The 16,528-nt window shown below is 44.6% G+C and overlaps 8 protein-coding genes across 8 annotated transcripts; 5 read left to right on the top strand and 3 right to left on the bottom strand.

Moving 5' to 3' along the window:
* Positions 1 to 809: 809 nt before the first annotated feature.
* CCR75_001074 (uncharacterized protein) lies at positions 810 to 1,915 on the top strand (the record flags this gene model as incomplete). The annotated part of the gene is given in 3 exon segments (XM_067959179.1): positions 810 to 860; positions 919 to 1,866; positions 1,880 to 1,915. The coding sequence occupies 3 exon segments, from the start codon at positions 810 to 812 to the stop codon at positions 1,913 to 1,915; spliced, it is 1,035 nt and encodes a 344-aa protein (XP_067821372.1).
* A 921-nt stretch (positions 1,916 to 2,836) lies between these two features.
* Positions 2,837 to 3,208, bottom strand: CCR75_001073 (uncharacterized protein; the record flags this gene model as incomplete). The annotated part of the gene is made up of 1 exon (XM_067959178.1): positions 2,837 to 3,208. The coding sequence occupies one exon, from the start codon at positions 3,206 to 3,208 to the stop codon at positions 2,837 to 2,839; it is 372 nt and encodes a 123-aa protein (XP_067821369.1).
* A 2-nt stretch (positions 3,209 to 3,210) lies between these two features.
* Positions 3,211 to 4,776, top strand: CCR75_001072 (uncharacterized protein). The gene is made up of 4 exons (XM_067959177.1): positions 3,211 to 4,019; positions 4,091 to 4,228; positions 4,285 to 4,428; positions 4,497 to 4,776. Exons 1-4 carry the CDS (start codon positions 3,303 to 3,305, stop codon positions 4,656 to 4,658), a joined length of 1,161 nt encoding a protein of 386 aa, XP_067821370.1. The 5' UTR covers positions 3,211 to 3,302; the 3' UTR covers positions 4,659 to 4,776.
* Positions 4,777 to 4,920: 144 nt separating this feature from the next.
* CCR75_001071 (uncharacterized protein) lies at positions 4,921 to 5,739 on the top strand (the record flags this gene model as incomplete). Its single annotated transcript, XM_067959176.1, has 1 exon — positions 4,921 to 5,739. The coding sequence occupies one exon, from the start codon at positions 4,921 to 4,923 to the stop codon at positions 5,737 to 5,739; it is 819 nt and encodes a 272-aa protein (XP_067821367.1).
* A 1,502-nt stretch (positions 5,740 to 7,241) lies between these two features.
* CCR75_001070 (uncharacterized protein) lies at positions 7,242 to 8,797 on the top strand (the record flags this gene model as incomplete). The annotated part of the gene is made up of 3 exons (XM_067959175.1): positions 7,242 to 7,337; positions 7,462 to 7,630; positions 7,713 to 8,797. 3 exons carry the CDS (start codon positions 7,242 to 7,244, stop codon positions 8,795 to 8,797), a joined length of 1,350 nt encoding a protein of 449 aa, XP_067821368.1.
* A 940-nt stretch (positions 8,798 to 9,737) lies between these two features.
* CCR75_001069 (uncharacterized protein) lies at positions 9,738 to 10,681 on the top strand (the record flags this gene model as incomplete). Its single annotated transcript, XM_067959174.1, has 3 exons — positions 9,738 to 10,050; positions 10,122 to 10,374; positions 10,441 to 10,681. The coding sequence occupies 3 exons, from the start codon at positions 9,738 to 9,740 to the stop codon at positions 10,679 to 10,681; spliced, it is 807 nt and encodes a 268-aa protein (XP_067821163.1).
* Positions 10,682 to 10,734: 53 nt separating this feature from the next.
* Positions 10,735 to 11,843, bottom strand: CCR75_001068 (uncharacterized protein). The gene is made up of 3 exons (XM_067959173.1): positions 11,358 to 11,843; positions 11,159 to 11,291; positions 10,735 to 11,094 (listed from the first exon to the last, which is right to left on the bottom strand). The coding sequence occupies exons 1-3, from the start codon at positions 11,741 to 11,743 to the stop codon at positions 10,768 to 10,770; spliced, it is 846 nt and encodes a 281-aa protein (XP_067821162.1). The 5' UTR covers positions 11,744 to 11,843; the 3' UTR covers positions 10,735 to 10,767.
* Positions 11,844 to 11,936: 93 nt separating this feature from the next.
* CCR75_001067 (uncharacterized protein) lies at positions 11,937 to 12,881 on the bottom strand (the record flags this gene model as incomplete). The annotated part of the gene is made up of 1 exon (XM_067959172.1): positions 11,937 to 12,881. The coding sequence occupies one exon, from the start codon at positions 12,879 to 12,881 to the stop codon at positions 11,937 to 11,939; it is 945 nt and encodes a 314-aa protein (XP_067821156.1).
* Positions 12,882 to 16,528: the final 3,647 nt, after the last annotated feature.

Here is a 16,528-nt window from a genome sequence, read left to right as displayed (position 1 = left end):
GTAAAATGAAAACTGTATTAATATAGTTAAGTGTCTTGTTAATCTATTTTTGTAAATGTTGTCTTAACTATAAACTAATACTAAACATGTAAATGAATTCTTATCTATCTTATCTCGTAACTCTCTTTGATTACTTCTACAGCTGATTAGTCTGCGGAATAGATAGACATAATGGTCTATACCTATTTATGGATAAGAATTCAGGAAATTACTATTTAAAGTAATTTCCTCCAAATATTATCTACCTTTTGGATAATATTAATTAACAATCTTTTATTGTTAATTTCATGTAACGATACACCCCGTTACACTTTCACTTCTCCCTAATTCTAATCCTTTAATAACCTTTGGTAGCTATAGACCCTCAGCTACTTAGAAACCTTTATCTGCACCCTTGTGTACGTGAAGTTTTGAGGCACCTAACCTACACTATAATCAGTGTAAGGTTAACTAGTATTGATCAGTACTAGTGAAAGGTGCCCCGTTACAGCTAATGTCTGATTGCATCAATATTACCAAATTTGGTAATGTGGAGCTATTTCAGTCAAAATTAGTAGCGGTAATAATTTTGTACTTCTGTATTTAATTCCTCTCATAGAAATTAATATTTACTATTCCTCCTATAGGAAATCATACTTACGTAACATGTCACCCCGCCACATAAGTATTCTAGGTAAAAACAAGGTAAAACCCGTTGCCGAAACTTCCAGTAATTAGTACTAGTTCTCGTAAGTCCTTCCCCACTTAATACTATTTATTCCAATTTGCCTTCTACGTGGCAGAGTTATTGTCAGATTTCCCCTTTAACGATGTCAACTCCTTCAAACCCCATCGAGAAGGTGGCACCCCCAGCCCTGAAGGTGCGTAAATAGACGCTTGCACTCATCAAAATACTAATTTTGCATCGTAACCACATAGGCAACAGTAGGCCCAAACCCCACAACCCACCGCGGAGCTCCTAGTGTACTAGGGATCCATCCGCAAGAGCCAAAACTCATTTACTGTAGTGGCAAACTCGTAATCGTTCGTAACCTCGACGACCCCACGGATACGTTCGTATACAAGGGGCACAATGAACCCACCACGGTGGCCAAATTTTCACCCAATGGTTACTGGGTGGCCTCTGGCGACGTGTCGGGCAAGGTACGCGTGTGGTCGTATGATAACCCGGAACACACGCTAAAGCTCGAGATTCCCGTGTTTGCTGGCGAAATCAAAGATTTGTCGTGGGATCCCGAGAGCAAGCGAATTGTTGCTGTGGGCGATGGCCGTGGCGTCATGGCTCGTGTCTTTATGTGGGATACAGGCAATAGCATTGGGGAGATTGTCGGGCATCAAAAGCGCATTCTAAGTGTCGACTATCGCCCCACACGTCCATTTCGTATCCTCACGGCGAGTGAAGACTTTAACGTGTGCGTGTACGAAGGTCCGCCTTTTAAGTTTAAGCAAAACAACAACCATTTGCATTCGAACTTTGTGAATTGTATAAGGTACTCGCCAACGGGGGATTTTGCCATTAGTGTGGGGTCAGATAAACTCATGTGTTTATACGACGGTACGACCGGGGAGTTCGTCGACAAGTTCCCAATCGAACACCAAGCGTCCATTTACTCGGTTTGCTGGAGTCCCGACGGCACGCAAGTACTGACGTCGTCCGCGGACAAGACGGTGCTATTGTGGGATGTCGCGTCCCGTCAAGTTCGGACCAAATTCACCTTTGGAGGCCTGCACCCCCAGCTCCAGGACATGCAAGTGGCCGTTCAATGGTGCCACGACCACATCATTTCCCTTAGTTTGTCCGGTGATCTCAATTTTCTCGATTTACAAAACCCGTCAAAACCGAAACGAATTGTCCAGGGACATCAAGTGAGTATTTTAGCCCTTGCCACGGACCCGCGGCAACATCGTACTTTAACGGGGAGTTACGATGGTGTCGTGTGTACCTGGTCGTCGAAAGTGGCAACTAAACTTGGCGGGAGTCACCATACGGCCAAGATCACGGGCATTGCTGCACGTGCGGAGGAGATTGCAAGCAGTGGGTGGGACGACCACGTGCGCTTTGCCACGGAGAAGGAGTACACTGGTGCCACGGCGCTGCATGCGCAACCAAATGGCGTGGCCATGACGGCAAGTGGCCTTGTCGTGGTCAGTACGAACAAAGGCGTGAAGCTCGTGCAGGACCAGAAGCTCGTATATGAACTACCCGAGTGCTCATGGACACCCACGTGTGTCGCGATCGCCCCATCGGCCGATTTAGTGGCCGTCGGCGCGCACGACGACATGAAAATCCACTTGTTTGACGTGGTCAAGGAATCGTCGTTGGTCGAATGCGGCGAGATTACGGGGCATTTGGGGGCGCTAACGTGTCTCGCATTCTCCCCGGATGGCACGCTACTTGCTGCCGGTGACACGTACCGTGAAGTACGCGTGTGGGACGTTGCGTCGCGCTCGGCCAAGGTACAAAGCATGTGGGTCTTCCACTCGACGCGGGTCACGAGTGTTGCGTGGGCACCGAGTGGCCTCTTTGTTGCCAGTGGCTCACTCGACGAGCGGATTTACATTTGGGATGTGGACCACCCCATGAAAAAGCGCTTGTTTGATTTTTCGCACAAGGACGGAGTCACTGGCGTGAGTTTTCTCTCGGAAACGGAACTCGTGTCAAGTGGCAACGATGCGTGCATTAAGTACTGGGACCTTACGGTATAAAAGGCAATTCTTTTTATAATGGAAATGAAAAAAGTTACACTTTTGCATGGCTGATTGGTGCTTTTTGTTTTTTGTTTTTGATTCTTTGTGCAACTAATGGACTACTTTTGCGCGAGCTCGGGAAATAATTTCAAATGCCGTACTGCTCATCGTGGATCGCATCGACTCGGCTCTTGGTGATTTTAATACTTGGCGTCACCCATGTGCCACATGAGCACTGCGAGCCCGACCACTGAAGTGCACCGAGTCGGGAGTGACACTTTGGCGTTGGGCAGTGAATTTTACCCTTGGCGAGCAACGCCTCGTCCATCCACGAGAGCGTCTCGACTAAAAAGTACGACGAACACGCACCATGGTTTGCGCTTGTAAGATGCTTGAGATCTTTACGCTTTCTATGCGCTGCGATCTGGTGCTGCGCCGGTTCATGGACCTTCAAATGGGCGTCCGTGAAATAGACACAGCGGCACTTTCGGCATGCAAACTTCGTGCTTGCCGCCTCCATTTCCATTTTCCTGCAAATCGTATTAAAAATAGATAAAACGAAAAAAAAGGTCGTGTTTAATTTTGAAAATGCAATTTGATCTATCAGTGTAATTATGGAAGACACGCAAGCTGTTTCTAGCGAGCAAGAGCTCTTGGCATCGCTGCCGCCACCTCCGTCCGCGTTCCCAGACTTAATTGCATCTTTCAATACGAATGAAAACGTTAATAACGAGTCGAAAGCCACGCCTGCGCTACATCAAAGACGTAATAGCCGCTCTTCCGCTTCTACAATTGGGAACTCGGTAGCATCCGTTGCTGGAATAGTATCATCCAATCTAACTTCGTCCTTCGCAAGCGCGTCGTTGTCATTCCATTCGCTCTTATCGGCGTCTCAAAACGCTACGGATAGCAACGCCAACGACGTCAACGAGGCTCTAGATATCGCGGACCAAACATCGAAAGAAGTTGCCACGGTTGCAGCCGTTGATGCTTTAATCGCGGCCAAATTGTTGCAAGAAGTCACAGTTCAGCAACGAATGAAGATCTTGGAAGAATTAATTCAACACCGACGCTTTGATTGGAATTATCTCAAAACAATGCACGAAGGATCGAATTATTGGCTCAATATCGCACTTTTACGCGAACAACAAGTTTTGCAATATATTGGAAAGAAGCCAAGGAGTCGACGTAGTGCCCAATTCTTTTACTTGGGCCTTGGCCTTGGAAAACTCGTGGAGGAAACCCCACATCCAGAGCTCTTGGCCATGAACTGTTGCCAATTGCTTGAAGAATTGGAGTTTTTCTTTGCATCGACAGCAGTCCAAAGTATGGTAATGGAGAGTTGTTCAATTAATAATATTGTATGTTTAAAAATTCGGATCACCATATATTGGTATTGTAGAAAATGATGGTGGCCACGTCGAGTACTTTGTATGATAAGGAAAATTTCGACGCGTACTCGACGGAAGAAGCCTTTCGGCCCAGTGTTTACAAGTGGAATCAACGACCAATGTATCGTCGACTCATGACGCCACCGATTGTGAGCGTATTGTATTAAATAAGCTTGTGAGTTCGCTAATGATGGATGCGATGTAGCCTTTTCCACTGGATTATCGAGAAGTATTGTTGTCGTTATGTGATATCTTGGCGCTGGTGTACAGCAAACTCATTGAGGACAATGGTGCTTCTGAAAACATACATCTCTTTCAGTCCATTCTTCGTTTTGATAATCGGATTCAGGTTTGTGCGCAAGTATTGTTCATGAATTGTATGGATTTTATTATTTTTAATTTGTTTTTTATGATTAGAAACTTGTTATTGATCCAATAAAAAAAGAATTTGCAGCCGTTGCTGCTCAAGTCGTGGCGGAAGAGATGCGACTTGTTCGTATAGCCTATGCAGCACAGAAGGAGGAAACCAAACCGTCTATTTCCTCGGAAAGCTCTGGTAAAGTCCTAGACGCGGTCTAGATTGTCTTAATGCCACGTGTTGTTAGTTTATTGCATTCTCTTGGCAACGCTACTACATTTATAATTATATTGTCAAGGATCAATTATTGTTTAATACAATATCCTGATTAAAATCACATGCGACCATTATTTCCGATGTATACCGATATACCGGGCGAGCTTGCCCACCGACTTGCTATGACTAATCATTGCACCTACCGCAGTATGTTTAATAAAAGGTCGTCACGGTCGTGAACATGGCTTCCTTTTGACGTGGCACTCAATGGCTACTACGCGCCCCCGTCTCAAGGCCAATGATACTCTTGCGCTGAAAACCACGACACATCTAGCAAAGGAAGATCAGCCCTATCAAACGCATCGTAAGGAACAACAAGCGACCATGATCGTACAAAAGCGTGTCCAGAACGAGGACGACACCATGACGGAAGCTGTGCTCGAGTTCCATTGCAATTGGAAATCGGGCATTGGCGGCTCAATCTGGACAAGTGGGGAGCTCCTCGCAGCATACTTGGAAATGCATCGCAAACACTACGGCTCCATCTTTAAGAACGCGCGAGTCGTCGAGGTCGGTAGTGGGACAGGGTACGTTGGACTCATGGTGGCCGCTTGTTTTAAACCAGCTCACGTCTACCTCACGGATCAAGCTGCGTATCTTGACGGACTTCGACGAAACGCCAAGATTAATGCTACAAAAGTGCGCGCCGGTGTGCAGGTACACGTCGTCGAACTGAATTGGGGCTCGCTTGCCCAGATAGCGAGCCTATTCAAGACGATTTCAAGCACGAGTGACAAGAGCCATTGTAGCCATGATGCTGCATTAGATATTAACGTCCTTTTGGGCACCGATGTGGCGTATCTGCGAGAGCTCTACGAGCCTTTGCTGCACACAATTACGCACTTGTCCACGTCTCGTACATTGATTCTACTGGGTTTGAATCGGGCTGATACGCACTACACGTTCTTTCAACGACTAGAGCAGATTGGCTTTGAATACTACAAGATTTCCGACTTTCAGCTCCCACAAGAGTATTGGGGACGCGATTTTGGACTCTTTGAAATTCGCCGATTCCTTCAGAATTGAGTAGGAAGCAACATTCATCGCTTTTTCATTATAAAAAGGTCATGAATTATTGAACTATAGATACCAAATCGACGCATATGCAGCTTAAAATTTATTAATTGTCTTGACAATGCGTTGTTTTACGAAATGAAGGTTTTGCTACCGAGATTTATCCCTTTTTGCAGATTCTTAACAAAATATGAATTTAAGACTTACATCAGACTTACCTTTTTTCAGTCATCGTGCGAATTGACGAGTCTTGTTTTTGATTGTGGGTTAATGTTTTTTGCTATATTCAATTTCTTACAAAATAAACTTAGTGTTTTCTTTTAGAATAACATCCACAAATAACTTTAGTTTGCATTATTGATGATATGCTTCGCGATCGCATTTTATAGCAAAAAAATGTTTCAAGTTCAAGTTCAAAGCTTATTACGATTTCTTAAAACGCACGACGCTGGCAGATATAGAAGAGAGAGATGCCATCAATATCCAAACGACAAGTATTGCGGCTTGAAATTGAACGAAGTTGATTTCGACCTCTTGGTCGAATCACACGTGGTAAATTTATTGAGTTTAGCCTCACGAATTCCGTCTATCAATTCATTTAAGGCACCAACTAGTACGAGTGCCATAACTCAAGAGACAAGTGATGTAATCTCTTAAAAGAGGCAAAATTGGTCACTAATGCGGCAACATATGCGGACGGAGACATTTAAGTTAAGCATATTCTAAGGTGCCGCGGATTCGTATCCCTTGATCAAGCGATAAATTTCCGGCTTCACATTTTATGACATGCAGATATTACCAAAGGAAGTGAGACCTGAGCAAGCAACGGACAAGTAAATTAGACATCACTATCCCGTCTTCTGTGCTAAATTCCGATTGGTAGAATATAACGCGCAGAAGCGCTCCTTTCGTCCGCGCTTGTCTGGAAATTCAAACTTTGTCGACTCTGGAGCGCAAAGGCACAGTAAGAAAGCCTAACTAGTCGAAGCTGTAACGCTCGATGTCGTTGTGGACGCAGTTACTAAAAACTTAATCAAATCGTAGAAACGGTGCGACGTTTCGCAAGACACTGCATCGCTGGCTCCAACAGAAAAAAACACAATAGCCGAGCGTATGCTTCAAGCACAGGCTGAATTAAAGAGATCATACAAAGCTAGGCCATTCTATCAATTAAATTACATTAAGCTCAAGAAATAGTCCACAACCTTGGAAGTTTGCGATCAAGAATTAATCAAGAAACGAACGAATCGATACCTCGTCAATGTTGCAATGTATTATTAACATAACGAACGCAAATAGTACACGGACACTAAAGCAACGAGTGAAAAACACTTCAACTTGCAGAACTATATATACGATTGTACTAATCGTTGCCTACGCCAGTCATTTCTTCAGGAATTACCTTCCCTCGAATAGAAATGCTTCGCTAATTGGTCCAAATTCTAAATAAACCCCAAAGGTATCTTTGCTCGCCACACTCAATCGACGAATTCCGCACGCAACGTCAAGAAACCATGTCCTGCGGGTCACGAGAGGCGCTGGTCTTCAGCATGGGTCTACTCACAGGCACATGCACCACTTTGTACGTTAGCATCAATCGATACGGGTTGGTGTTTTCACTGACTTCCCGTGTATCCGTGCCGTCTATAGAACCGGCAAGGTCTGTGTCTCTCACTCTGGTTCCACTACTCCGCTAGCATCCAAATTGACTCTCGTTCTCCATTGCAAGGATAGATTTTGTACGGAGTTGATTCCATTGGTCTTGATGGCGAAGTAAAGAAGTTTGAAAAGCCCATTTTTCAAACGTGGCTCATGTTCTTGGCCATGGTCTTTGCACTACCGATCCACTGGGCGTATCATTACTACGTCGATCATCAATGGCGTCGCAATCCTCGAGGTGCAAGTACGTAATTTCGTAGTCATTCCACCCGTATCCAACAATATGGTAGTCGACTTATATGCTTGTGTGTGTGTGTTCTTCCTAGTGAAATACCACTACCGCATCCCGCGTCGAATGTACTTCTTACTCGCAATTCCAGCAGCTTTTGATCTCGTGGCAACGTTCGTAGCCAATCTCGGACTTTTATACGTCACGGTTAGCGTGTTTCAACTCATGAAATGCACGGTAATTGTCTTTGTGGCTCTCCTCAAGGTTTTTGTCTTAAAAGATCGTCTACGGAGCTACATGTGGATTGGCATTGGTCTCAATATGCTCGCCGCGGTCCTAGTCGGTGCCACGAGTCTTGCAGACTCCACTAGCCAAGACAATAATTCTACCACCCAACATCCTGCATTTGGCGTGTTAATGATCGTCCTGAGTTGCGCCATTCAAGCGATTCAGTACGTGTTTGAAGAGAAACTCATGGATGAAGGTGACAGTGCACCTCCTCTTGTCGTCGTGGGAATGGAAGGCGTCTGGGGGTTACTATTCACCTCTTTGGTCGTGTACCCCCTGGCGTATCTAATTCCTGGCAACGATTTAGGCTCGAATGAACGCGTCGACGATGCGTATGTGATGCTGGTAAATAGTACCCTCGCACAAATCGTGGTTATTGTGTACCTCCTCGTGATTTTAGGGTACAATGTCTTTGCGGTTTCGGTGACGTACTTGCTCAATTCCATTTGGCACGCCATTTTAGACAATTTTCGTCCCATTACAGTCTGGGGTGCGGATTTAGTGCTCTTTTACGGGTTTACTTCCGGCAATTTTGGTGAACGGTGGACCATCTGGAGCTGGTTGCAACTCGTAGGAATGCTAACGCTTTTACTTGGCACAGCCGTGTACAATGGCACGCTACGTCTTCCGGGGTTTGTGTACCTTGAGCCAATCAAGCAATCGATGAATCTAATTCGTACGCCCGAGATCCTTGCAGCATCGACGTTTGCACGCTCGCCATTGATTTCACGCAATGCCATGAAAGCGGCTGAAATTGCTCGTCGCACGCCAAATCCGAATGATCGCGATCGCGTGCGACGTGAATTTATGACGGAATATCAACCATTGACGGATCCCGAGTCGCGGCGACGTATTGATCCGGCTGGCCACACGTACGGATCCCTTGAAGTCTAAGAGTCGTCGCGTTACAATGGACTTGTGTTGCCATCAGTCATACTGACGGTACCTTGTCGCCATGCTATGATCACGGTAGGCTAAGAATCGACGACACCATTACAATTATCATGGAGTCTTTATCGAACGCATTCACGCACCCACGATTTGATGCTTTGTGATAATGAAATAGGTCATTTAAGTCGCGATAACTTCATGAAAAACAAAATTAAACGAGGCTCTATATTCTTTATAACGAGATTTAGTGGAGGGTTTTTATTTTTGTTGTTTTCTTACTTGATTCGATTCCAGATCCGTTCAGATGGAAGTTACAATCCGTTCGCAAAAGATTTAAAATACGCAACTAGAATGCTGTACAGCAACTTCTCCAATTTTTATAATTGGAAGATCCTGTACTGGCTTCTTTGCAATATTTTCCATGAAATTTAAAGCGTAATGTAAAGCATTCTTTTCATCAACCGAGTCAATAAGTGTGTTTAAATTTTTGGACTTGCAGGTAGAATAGGACGATTTCGTTTAAGAGCGAAAAGAAGTGTCGGGTCACAGAGGCCAGGCCAATTCTGGCTTGTTCGGGCTTTCGGCCAGGCAGCTCACGCTTTCTTAAATTCGTAATTAAATGAGAAAGGTTATGGGTTGTAACCAGCATTTCTATTCACGTGCTCTTGTTAGAAAATGCTACTTGTAGAAAGAAAGCATTCATTTGATCGCTAATTTCAAATGCACTTTTTCGTTGTAACTTCCAGCAGAAAAACCAATGTGCCTGTCGAGCTCAAGTACAAAGCATGAACGTTTTTTTTTAAAGACACGTGCACCAATTTCCTTGAATATGTTGTAGGAATAATGGAAACTCAAATGTTAAGCTCTTGCTACAGACAAGCTCTGTCGTCTTGCATATCTCAATTTAGTCGACTCTTCGCATCGGCTACCGAGTATTGTGCAAATGAAGCTCTTAGCCACTATTGCTGCAATCATTGCCCACGCATTGACCATTTCCGCTGACGTGAAAACGGGACTCTCCGCTGATGTTACAACGGGACCCGTATGGGGCTACCGTACTAACGATTCCAATATGCTGCATAGCTCCAAGTGGGTTGATAACTGGAAAGCTTGCGGTGGAATTTCTCAGTCGCCTATTAACATCTTGACAACTGGTGCGTCGAAAGGAACGAAGCTTCCTCTTCTCTTTAGCGGAAGTTGTTCAAAGTACAGTGTGACGAAATCTACTGGGCTCCTTGACGTTCAAGCAATTGAAAGTAACATTCAATACCTCCCATAACTTTCTTAGAGCAGCTTATTTACTTATCTACACCTGTTAATGTTTCAGGCAACTGCGCTGTCTTGGTAGGCAATGCCACTTACAACATGGTTCAATTCCACTTGCATACTCCTTCAGAACATGCGCTTGATGGTAAGATTTTCGACGGAGAGATCCACTTTGTTCACTCTTCAAGCAGTGGCAAAGCTCTTTTGGTTACGGGTATTTTTCTCAAAATTGGCGTCACGTCAGACCCGTGGCTAAGCTCGATGCTAGACGCATTCGATACAATTGGCGCTTCCGAAGCGATTGTATTGCAACTGTACGTTTACTTAGACTATCTACTCTTTATACGTTAACGCCTGACAACTCGGTTGTTTATACCCAGAAAATCGTACGCAACTCTAGTCCAAAAAACCAGCGGTATCTATAACTACTCAGGAAGTTTAACGACACCATCTTGCGATGAAATCGTCGATTGGTGGGTAGCAGAGACGCCAATCACAATCTCTCCTATCGACTTTAACCGACTGCACGTAGAGCTCATGAAGTACCAAATTACGGACAATGGCAATAACGCACGTCCAGCACAAGCTTTAAATGGCCGTCTCGTCAGGCGCTATCAGTAGACTACCGGTATTTCAACCTTCCCTTATTTCTCATATGTCCAAAAAAATATCAATTAATGTTATCAAATCTTAAAGTAATTTTTTTTTTATCGTCGTTTATACTCGCACACTTTAAATTCAATGGGTTTAACCTTTTGTGGTTTGCGTGACGATTTTATAAATTCGAATAGCACAAACATCTTGTTCCGTGCGTCAGTATGTCGGCAATCAAATCCCATGGCCCAAAGTGTCTGTACGAACCCATCGATGCCACCTATCGACGCACTCTCAAAGCGACTTTGAACCTCTGCAATCTTCAGCACGCCTTGGGGCTTCAAGACACGGTATACTTCACGCACATACTCACGCACACTTTTACCCATCAGTGCCAAGCAATATATGGCAATGTCAATACTACTATCTTTCAGAGGAACCTGCGATTCAGCATTAAAATTATGAAAAGGTTGTCTTTCCATGCAGTATTGGCAATAAACTTACGTTGGCAATATTACACGCCGTGACTATGGATTTGCGGGACACTAAGTCAAACGAATGCACCTTGTTTGGAACGCTCTCGGCCAATTTGGCATCTCCACAGCCAAAATCAGCGACTATAGCCTCCGGGTTATTCCTAACAGTATATAAAACACTTAAATTGTATTAATTGTAAAAAGGCATATAAAGTTTGGCAATTTACTTGACAAAGTCAATAAACGTGTCAAGCGGGTTCGTGGGCCATTTGTTCGCCATCTCCCGGAAGCCCTGATGGTACACATCAAAGAGTTCCGGATCTTGCTGGAACGTCGAGAAAGCGGCATCACCTGTCGTTGTGTAAAGCTGTTCGTTAAGCATGCGAAACTTGCCACCGTCGATCTTGCGGCGCATTTCAGCCAGTCGTTCAGCTGGTGTCAGAGCGTTCGTGTGACTCTTTTTCTTGCCCTTCCTATCGTGCATTTGCGAAACCTTTTGAGATTTATGCACGAAATGTATCACTCGCGTCTTTGTTTTCTTTGTTCTCTTCTTACTTGAGCCAGTAGTAGCTCGTTTGCCCTTTGCGAGACCATTTCGATTCTTCTTGGTCATTTGAAAAAAAAAACTTGACGTCTTAATCGAAAAAAATACATAAAAATGTTGACAAAAATCTATCCAATAATTGCTTTCGTTTCCTATTATAGACCTAAATAGTTGTGCTCTTTATGCCCAAATTTTGTCACGGTATTCAAGAACCCTTTGTATTTATTTGATATACAAACACTTCATAAGATTACAAGCACAACTACGTGCACTCAAGCATGGCGCCGTCCTCCTCAAATCGATCAAGACTATAGTCCGTATCAGACGCCGAAGCAAAGTCTTCGAGTTCAAGATCCATCTGAGGTGGGAAGGGCCAGACACAGGACCATTTCTTGGGCTTGATAAACGCAATTCGATCAATGTCGACGCCATGGGTTGCGAGAATCGAGCAAAGCGCTTGCAAATTCTCTAAACGTGGTTTAAAGTGGCCACTATGTGGCTCAACGGCAAGAATAATACCATTCTTGATGATAATTTTGCCAGCCGCCACGATGGGTGCCCCCGAGACAAAACTCGAGTGATGAAATCGGCCTTTACGCTTACGACCGAGGTACATAAACCCCGAAAGATCAATCACAAAGATCCACTTGCTACGTTCGTCCGTATGAATGACACGTTGTGACATTGCGTACTGAACTCTCACGGCTTTACTTTCTTTTAATGCCACAAACTCGAGCTTATAAACTTGGCGTTCCTCGGCATTGCAATACTCCACTCGAGTCGAACGTAACCCGTGCTGGGTACATTCGGGTAACTCTACGTATTGGCCGTTGCCATGATCGAGCCAATCAAAAAACGATGCATTTTTGCAATTATTGTGACCATGATCTTCATAAGTGGCCATCTCGTGCTTCCACGCCTTGTGGAATGCCCGTAAATGAAAGCCATAGCGATGGTGCTTGTCGAGCGCTTCGAGCCAAAAGTCTTTATGTAGTATTGACGCATGACACACAATCGTCTTGCCGTCGTAATGAAGCCCATCGTGCCAGCTGTGTTTTAGACCGCGTGTCAATTGGCCCATGCGGACGCGAAGCTGCCTCCATCGCGCTGCTGCGTTCGTTAAAGGAGCTCTTTTGGAGCATCGGACAAGCTCAATTGTGTCCGTTGAGACGGCGTCACACACGAGGCGGTCGACGTCCGCGCGCATTGCAAAGGACAGCGAAGAACGGAGCCCGTGGGGTCTGGCGAGTAAAATGGCAGTGGTTGCGTCTCAAAGAAGGAGGCAATTGCGACATTTGGCTTTCAAAATGAATCAAGTCCCTCTCTTTTCTTATCGTGTAGAGGTGGGGCATTAAATTCAGTGATTACGGACGAATTGGATTTCTTCAGCGAATGTGACGGTCACTTGGTTGGAAGACATGACTTCCATGAGAAATGGCTCCTATTCTGCTTGATTGATTTAGAACATGTTTTGTGTCCTTGCCGAGCGTTGAGGTGGACTGCGATGACAGAAGCTACCATTTTGTGCAGGTTGAATTATTTTCATTGCTGATTGGACAATTATTAGTCATTTTAGAATTTAATAGAATTTCAATGGATGCTTTAAGCATCACCACTAATCGATAAATGTAGTATGTAGCTTAATGCCCTCGCAGAAGAATTTAAAAATGATTTTTCAAGAAGCATTGCAGAAAACCTCCAAATTACGTTGCAGAGCAGCAAAAATGTTTCTGAAGCACTGCCAATACCACTTGTTTTCACCTAGAATTGCCTCCTATAATGGTACATCCATCTAATATTCTTCAATTCTAATTAGCAAATGTCTGAATGAAATGAGAATTAGAATTGATTTCTTTCTTTTTGAATCAATAACGTCAATGAGTAAGCACATACTGGATGCAAACGATTTGAAATTGAAGGGCTTGTGATTGTTTTTTGTTTTGTTTTGCAGGTTGTTTGGCCAAGACTCGTGCAACGGGGTTTCGCAGTCAATTATAAATTCAAACAAATTTCTTTCGACGACACGTCCGAAATTCGCCTTTACAATAATATCGAATGGCAAATTGAATGACGTTCCGCCTGCGCTACCTCTACCACATACAATTAAAATATCATTTTTTTTTTTCACAAGTCTTTTCCTTAATATTCCATAATTTAACCTTGTCTAAATCTGCTTGAGTTTAGCAAAAAGCTGCCTTAATAAGAATATAAGCCGCAAGATCCCATTTTGTAATGCAAAAAAGGTACGATACGAATATTTCATGTCATTACCTCCCAGAGATAGTACTTGAACCGGTGATATAATGGTGTGTCTGTTACAAAGATATTATTTTCTGTAAGAGGTATAATACTTATTATTACCTATGAGAGGTATTTAATAGAAGAAGAAATTAAATATCTATCATTAACTTCGACTTGATGAATTTAAATATGACCAAATTCAGTGAGGTTGACGTGACTAGAGATTAAGTCTGGTGATTAGTTGTTTTGATTATAAATAAAACCAGCCACTCGTTACAATACACGATTGGGCGGTGCACTTCATATGGTTGGTCATTAATAAAATAAAGCTAGTAGATGGAAAGTTGTTACGAACGAAGTAGATTTTCTAATACAGCTTACTTTTCTATGCTAAAGCCTTAGTATCAACCTCTAGTAGCAAATACTTCTCAGCTAATTGTAAACCTTTCTCTGCACGCCAGTTTACGTGAAATAATCGAAGAACATCAACTTCACTGTTATCAATTTAGGTTGACTAGTACTGTTGTTAGTACTAGCAAAGGGTTCCCATATCATACCCTTTAAAATACCGCGCTTTATGTATGCATTATTCAGGTCGTCGCGTTTAAAATTCTTGCCTGCACGAATTTAAAGACAAATAAGTTTTCGATAGGTGGAAGCATTGCAAAAGAATTCTCCCGCAACATAACCACAGTATACCGCCTTATTTCTGATATTTGTATTTAATCGCCACCAATGAGGTAACTTAATCCCTCAGTCGTTTCTTTAGTTATATCGAAACGAGTGGCTTTTAAAGTCAGAAAATCTTCTTCCGATTTAATAAGCTCGGTAGCTCCGCTATAAGCAAGCACGACTGATAGAAATTTATGATAATAGCCACAAGGAAATTATTTGCTTAGCTCTTGATCCAAAATATTACTGAATTTGCAAAAGAAATGCGTCAAAAACGCGCAAGAAGATCTGTAACGGGCTAGAGTTGCCCTAATGTTACACAGTCCCCATTAAGTACATTTGGTACTTAAGGGGATGGTCAATTACTAAATAATAGTAATTAGACCCAACACTCGGGTGTGGTGCACATTTGTGACCAACCCTTGTGGATGTGATGCACATGGGTGCATTCACATTAGGAGGGATGACGCCCAGCGTCATCCATGATGACGGCTAGCGTCATCAGTTACGCGAGGTATCTATAAAGATACGCTCGCAATACATATTAAATGATATCTATAGAGATATCATTTTAATTGGTAAAAATAGGTATTTGTATTTAATTCTATTAAATATAAATCAGTCTGAAATTTACTACCTACTTGGTAAGTGCGCACGAGGAGACGGATTACCGCTCCCGTGACGTCACTTCACCAGAGTTCTTAGTGTGTTGGGTGAGGTCGCTTGCGCGCCCACCACAACTACCTCACTGCACGCAAGAGAAGCAGGTGCAAACCGCTTCCTCGCTGTGCTAGGGTGTGTGCTAAGTAGAGCGTGGCCGCATTACGACGTGCCCGCCTACACTTGGTAGCACTTGAAATCCTTCCCACGACCCGCATCTCTGCGTGTGTACGTGAGGATGAGCCTCAACATTGATTGGGCTCATTTTCCCCACCTCTCCGAACATCATCGGGAGGTGGCAGGGCTAATGGCGCAGGGACTTGGTGAACAAGCCCTGGCCAGGCTCCTGGGTAGTCCTCCTGAGCAACATGTTGCTCAGTTGGAGCAGTTTGAGGCATTTGTGCTCGGACAGCGGAGGGCCGCGTCCGAGGCACAGAGCCATGCTGCGGCGGAGTCCGTCACTCAGACTCAGGATGAGCTGAGGCATGAGCAGGCTCGGAGCGAGGCTCTCAACAGGACTGTTGAGATGCTCTCTGCCCGGCCGCATCAGCCGAGGCCCATTCGGATGGACCCGCCCAAGTTCGATGGAACTGCGGCGCACACGATTGTCCACTGGCTTTTAGCCGTGGAGCAATGTGGTGTCGCCCAGCTCATCGAGGACGACAGCCGGATGGTGTCGTACGCTATGTCGCATCTGCGCGGTAAGGCCTCAGAGTGGGCTTACTCGGCGCTTATGGCGGACAGAAAAGCGTTCCCCTCATGGGCGATCTTTAAGGATAAGATTCGCGCCATGTACCAGCCGCCGAACAACGAAGTGTTGCTTCAGGCGCGCTTCTTTGGGGCGCGACAGGCGAAGCGATCTCTGCAAGAGTATGTGCAAGAGATGCGCTCGCTGTCCGCATCCATAACCGTAGGTCCGATTCCGGAGCACATTAAGGTGCCCACGTTTATGAACGGACTACGGCATGGCCCATCGCGACAGGCCCTTTTCAGAAAGGTGCCGTCGACGATGGAAGAGGCAATCCAAATTGCCTTAGTTGAGGAGCAATCCTACAACAGTGCCTCGGCGACAGCTTGGTATAAGCCGTCGGCCGAGAGGACAGATGCCACTCCTATGGAGTTGGGCAATGCAGACGTGGTCTGTTTTAAATGCGGCAAGCGCGGCCATATGATGGCTCGCTGCTATGCCAGGGTCCCTGCTGGGGCAAAAATGCCCAGCAAGAGGACTCCCTTCCCAAAGGGCGATGGCAAGAACCAGCGTGCGAGACGCATGAGTTCTGC

Source organism: Bremia lactucae, linkage group LG5, assembly GCF_004359215.1.
Source record: "Bremia lactucae strain SF5 linkage group LG5, whole genome shotgun sequence".
NCBI lineage: Eukaryota > Oomycota > Peronosporomycetes > Peronosporales > Peronosporaceae > Bremia > Bremia lactucae.
Note: the sequence above shows the minus strand (reverse complement) of the source record. Positions and strands in the feature narration are given on the sequence as shown.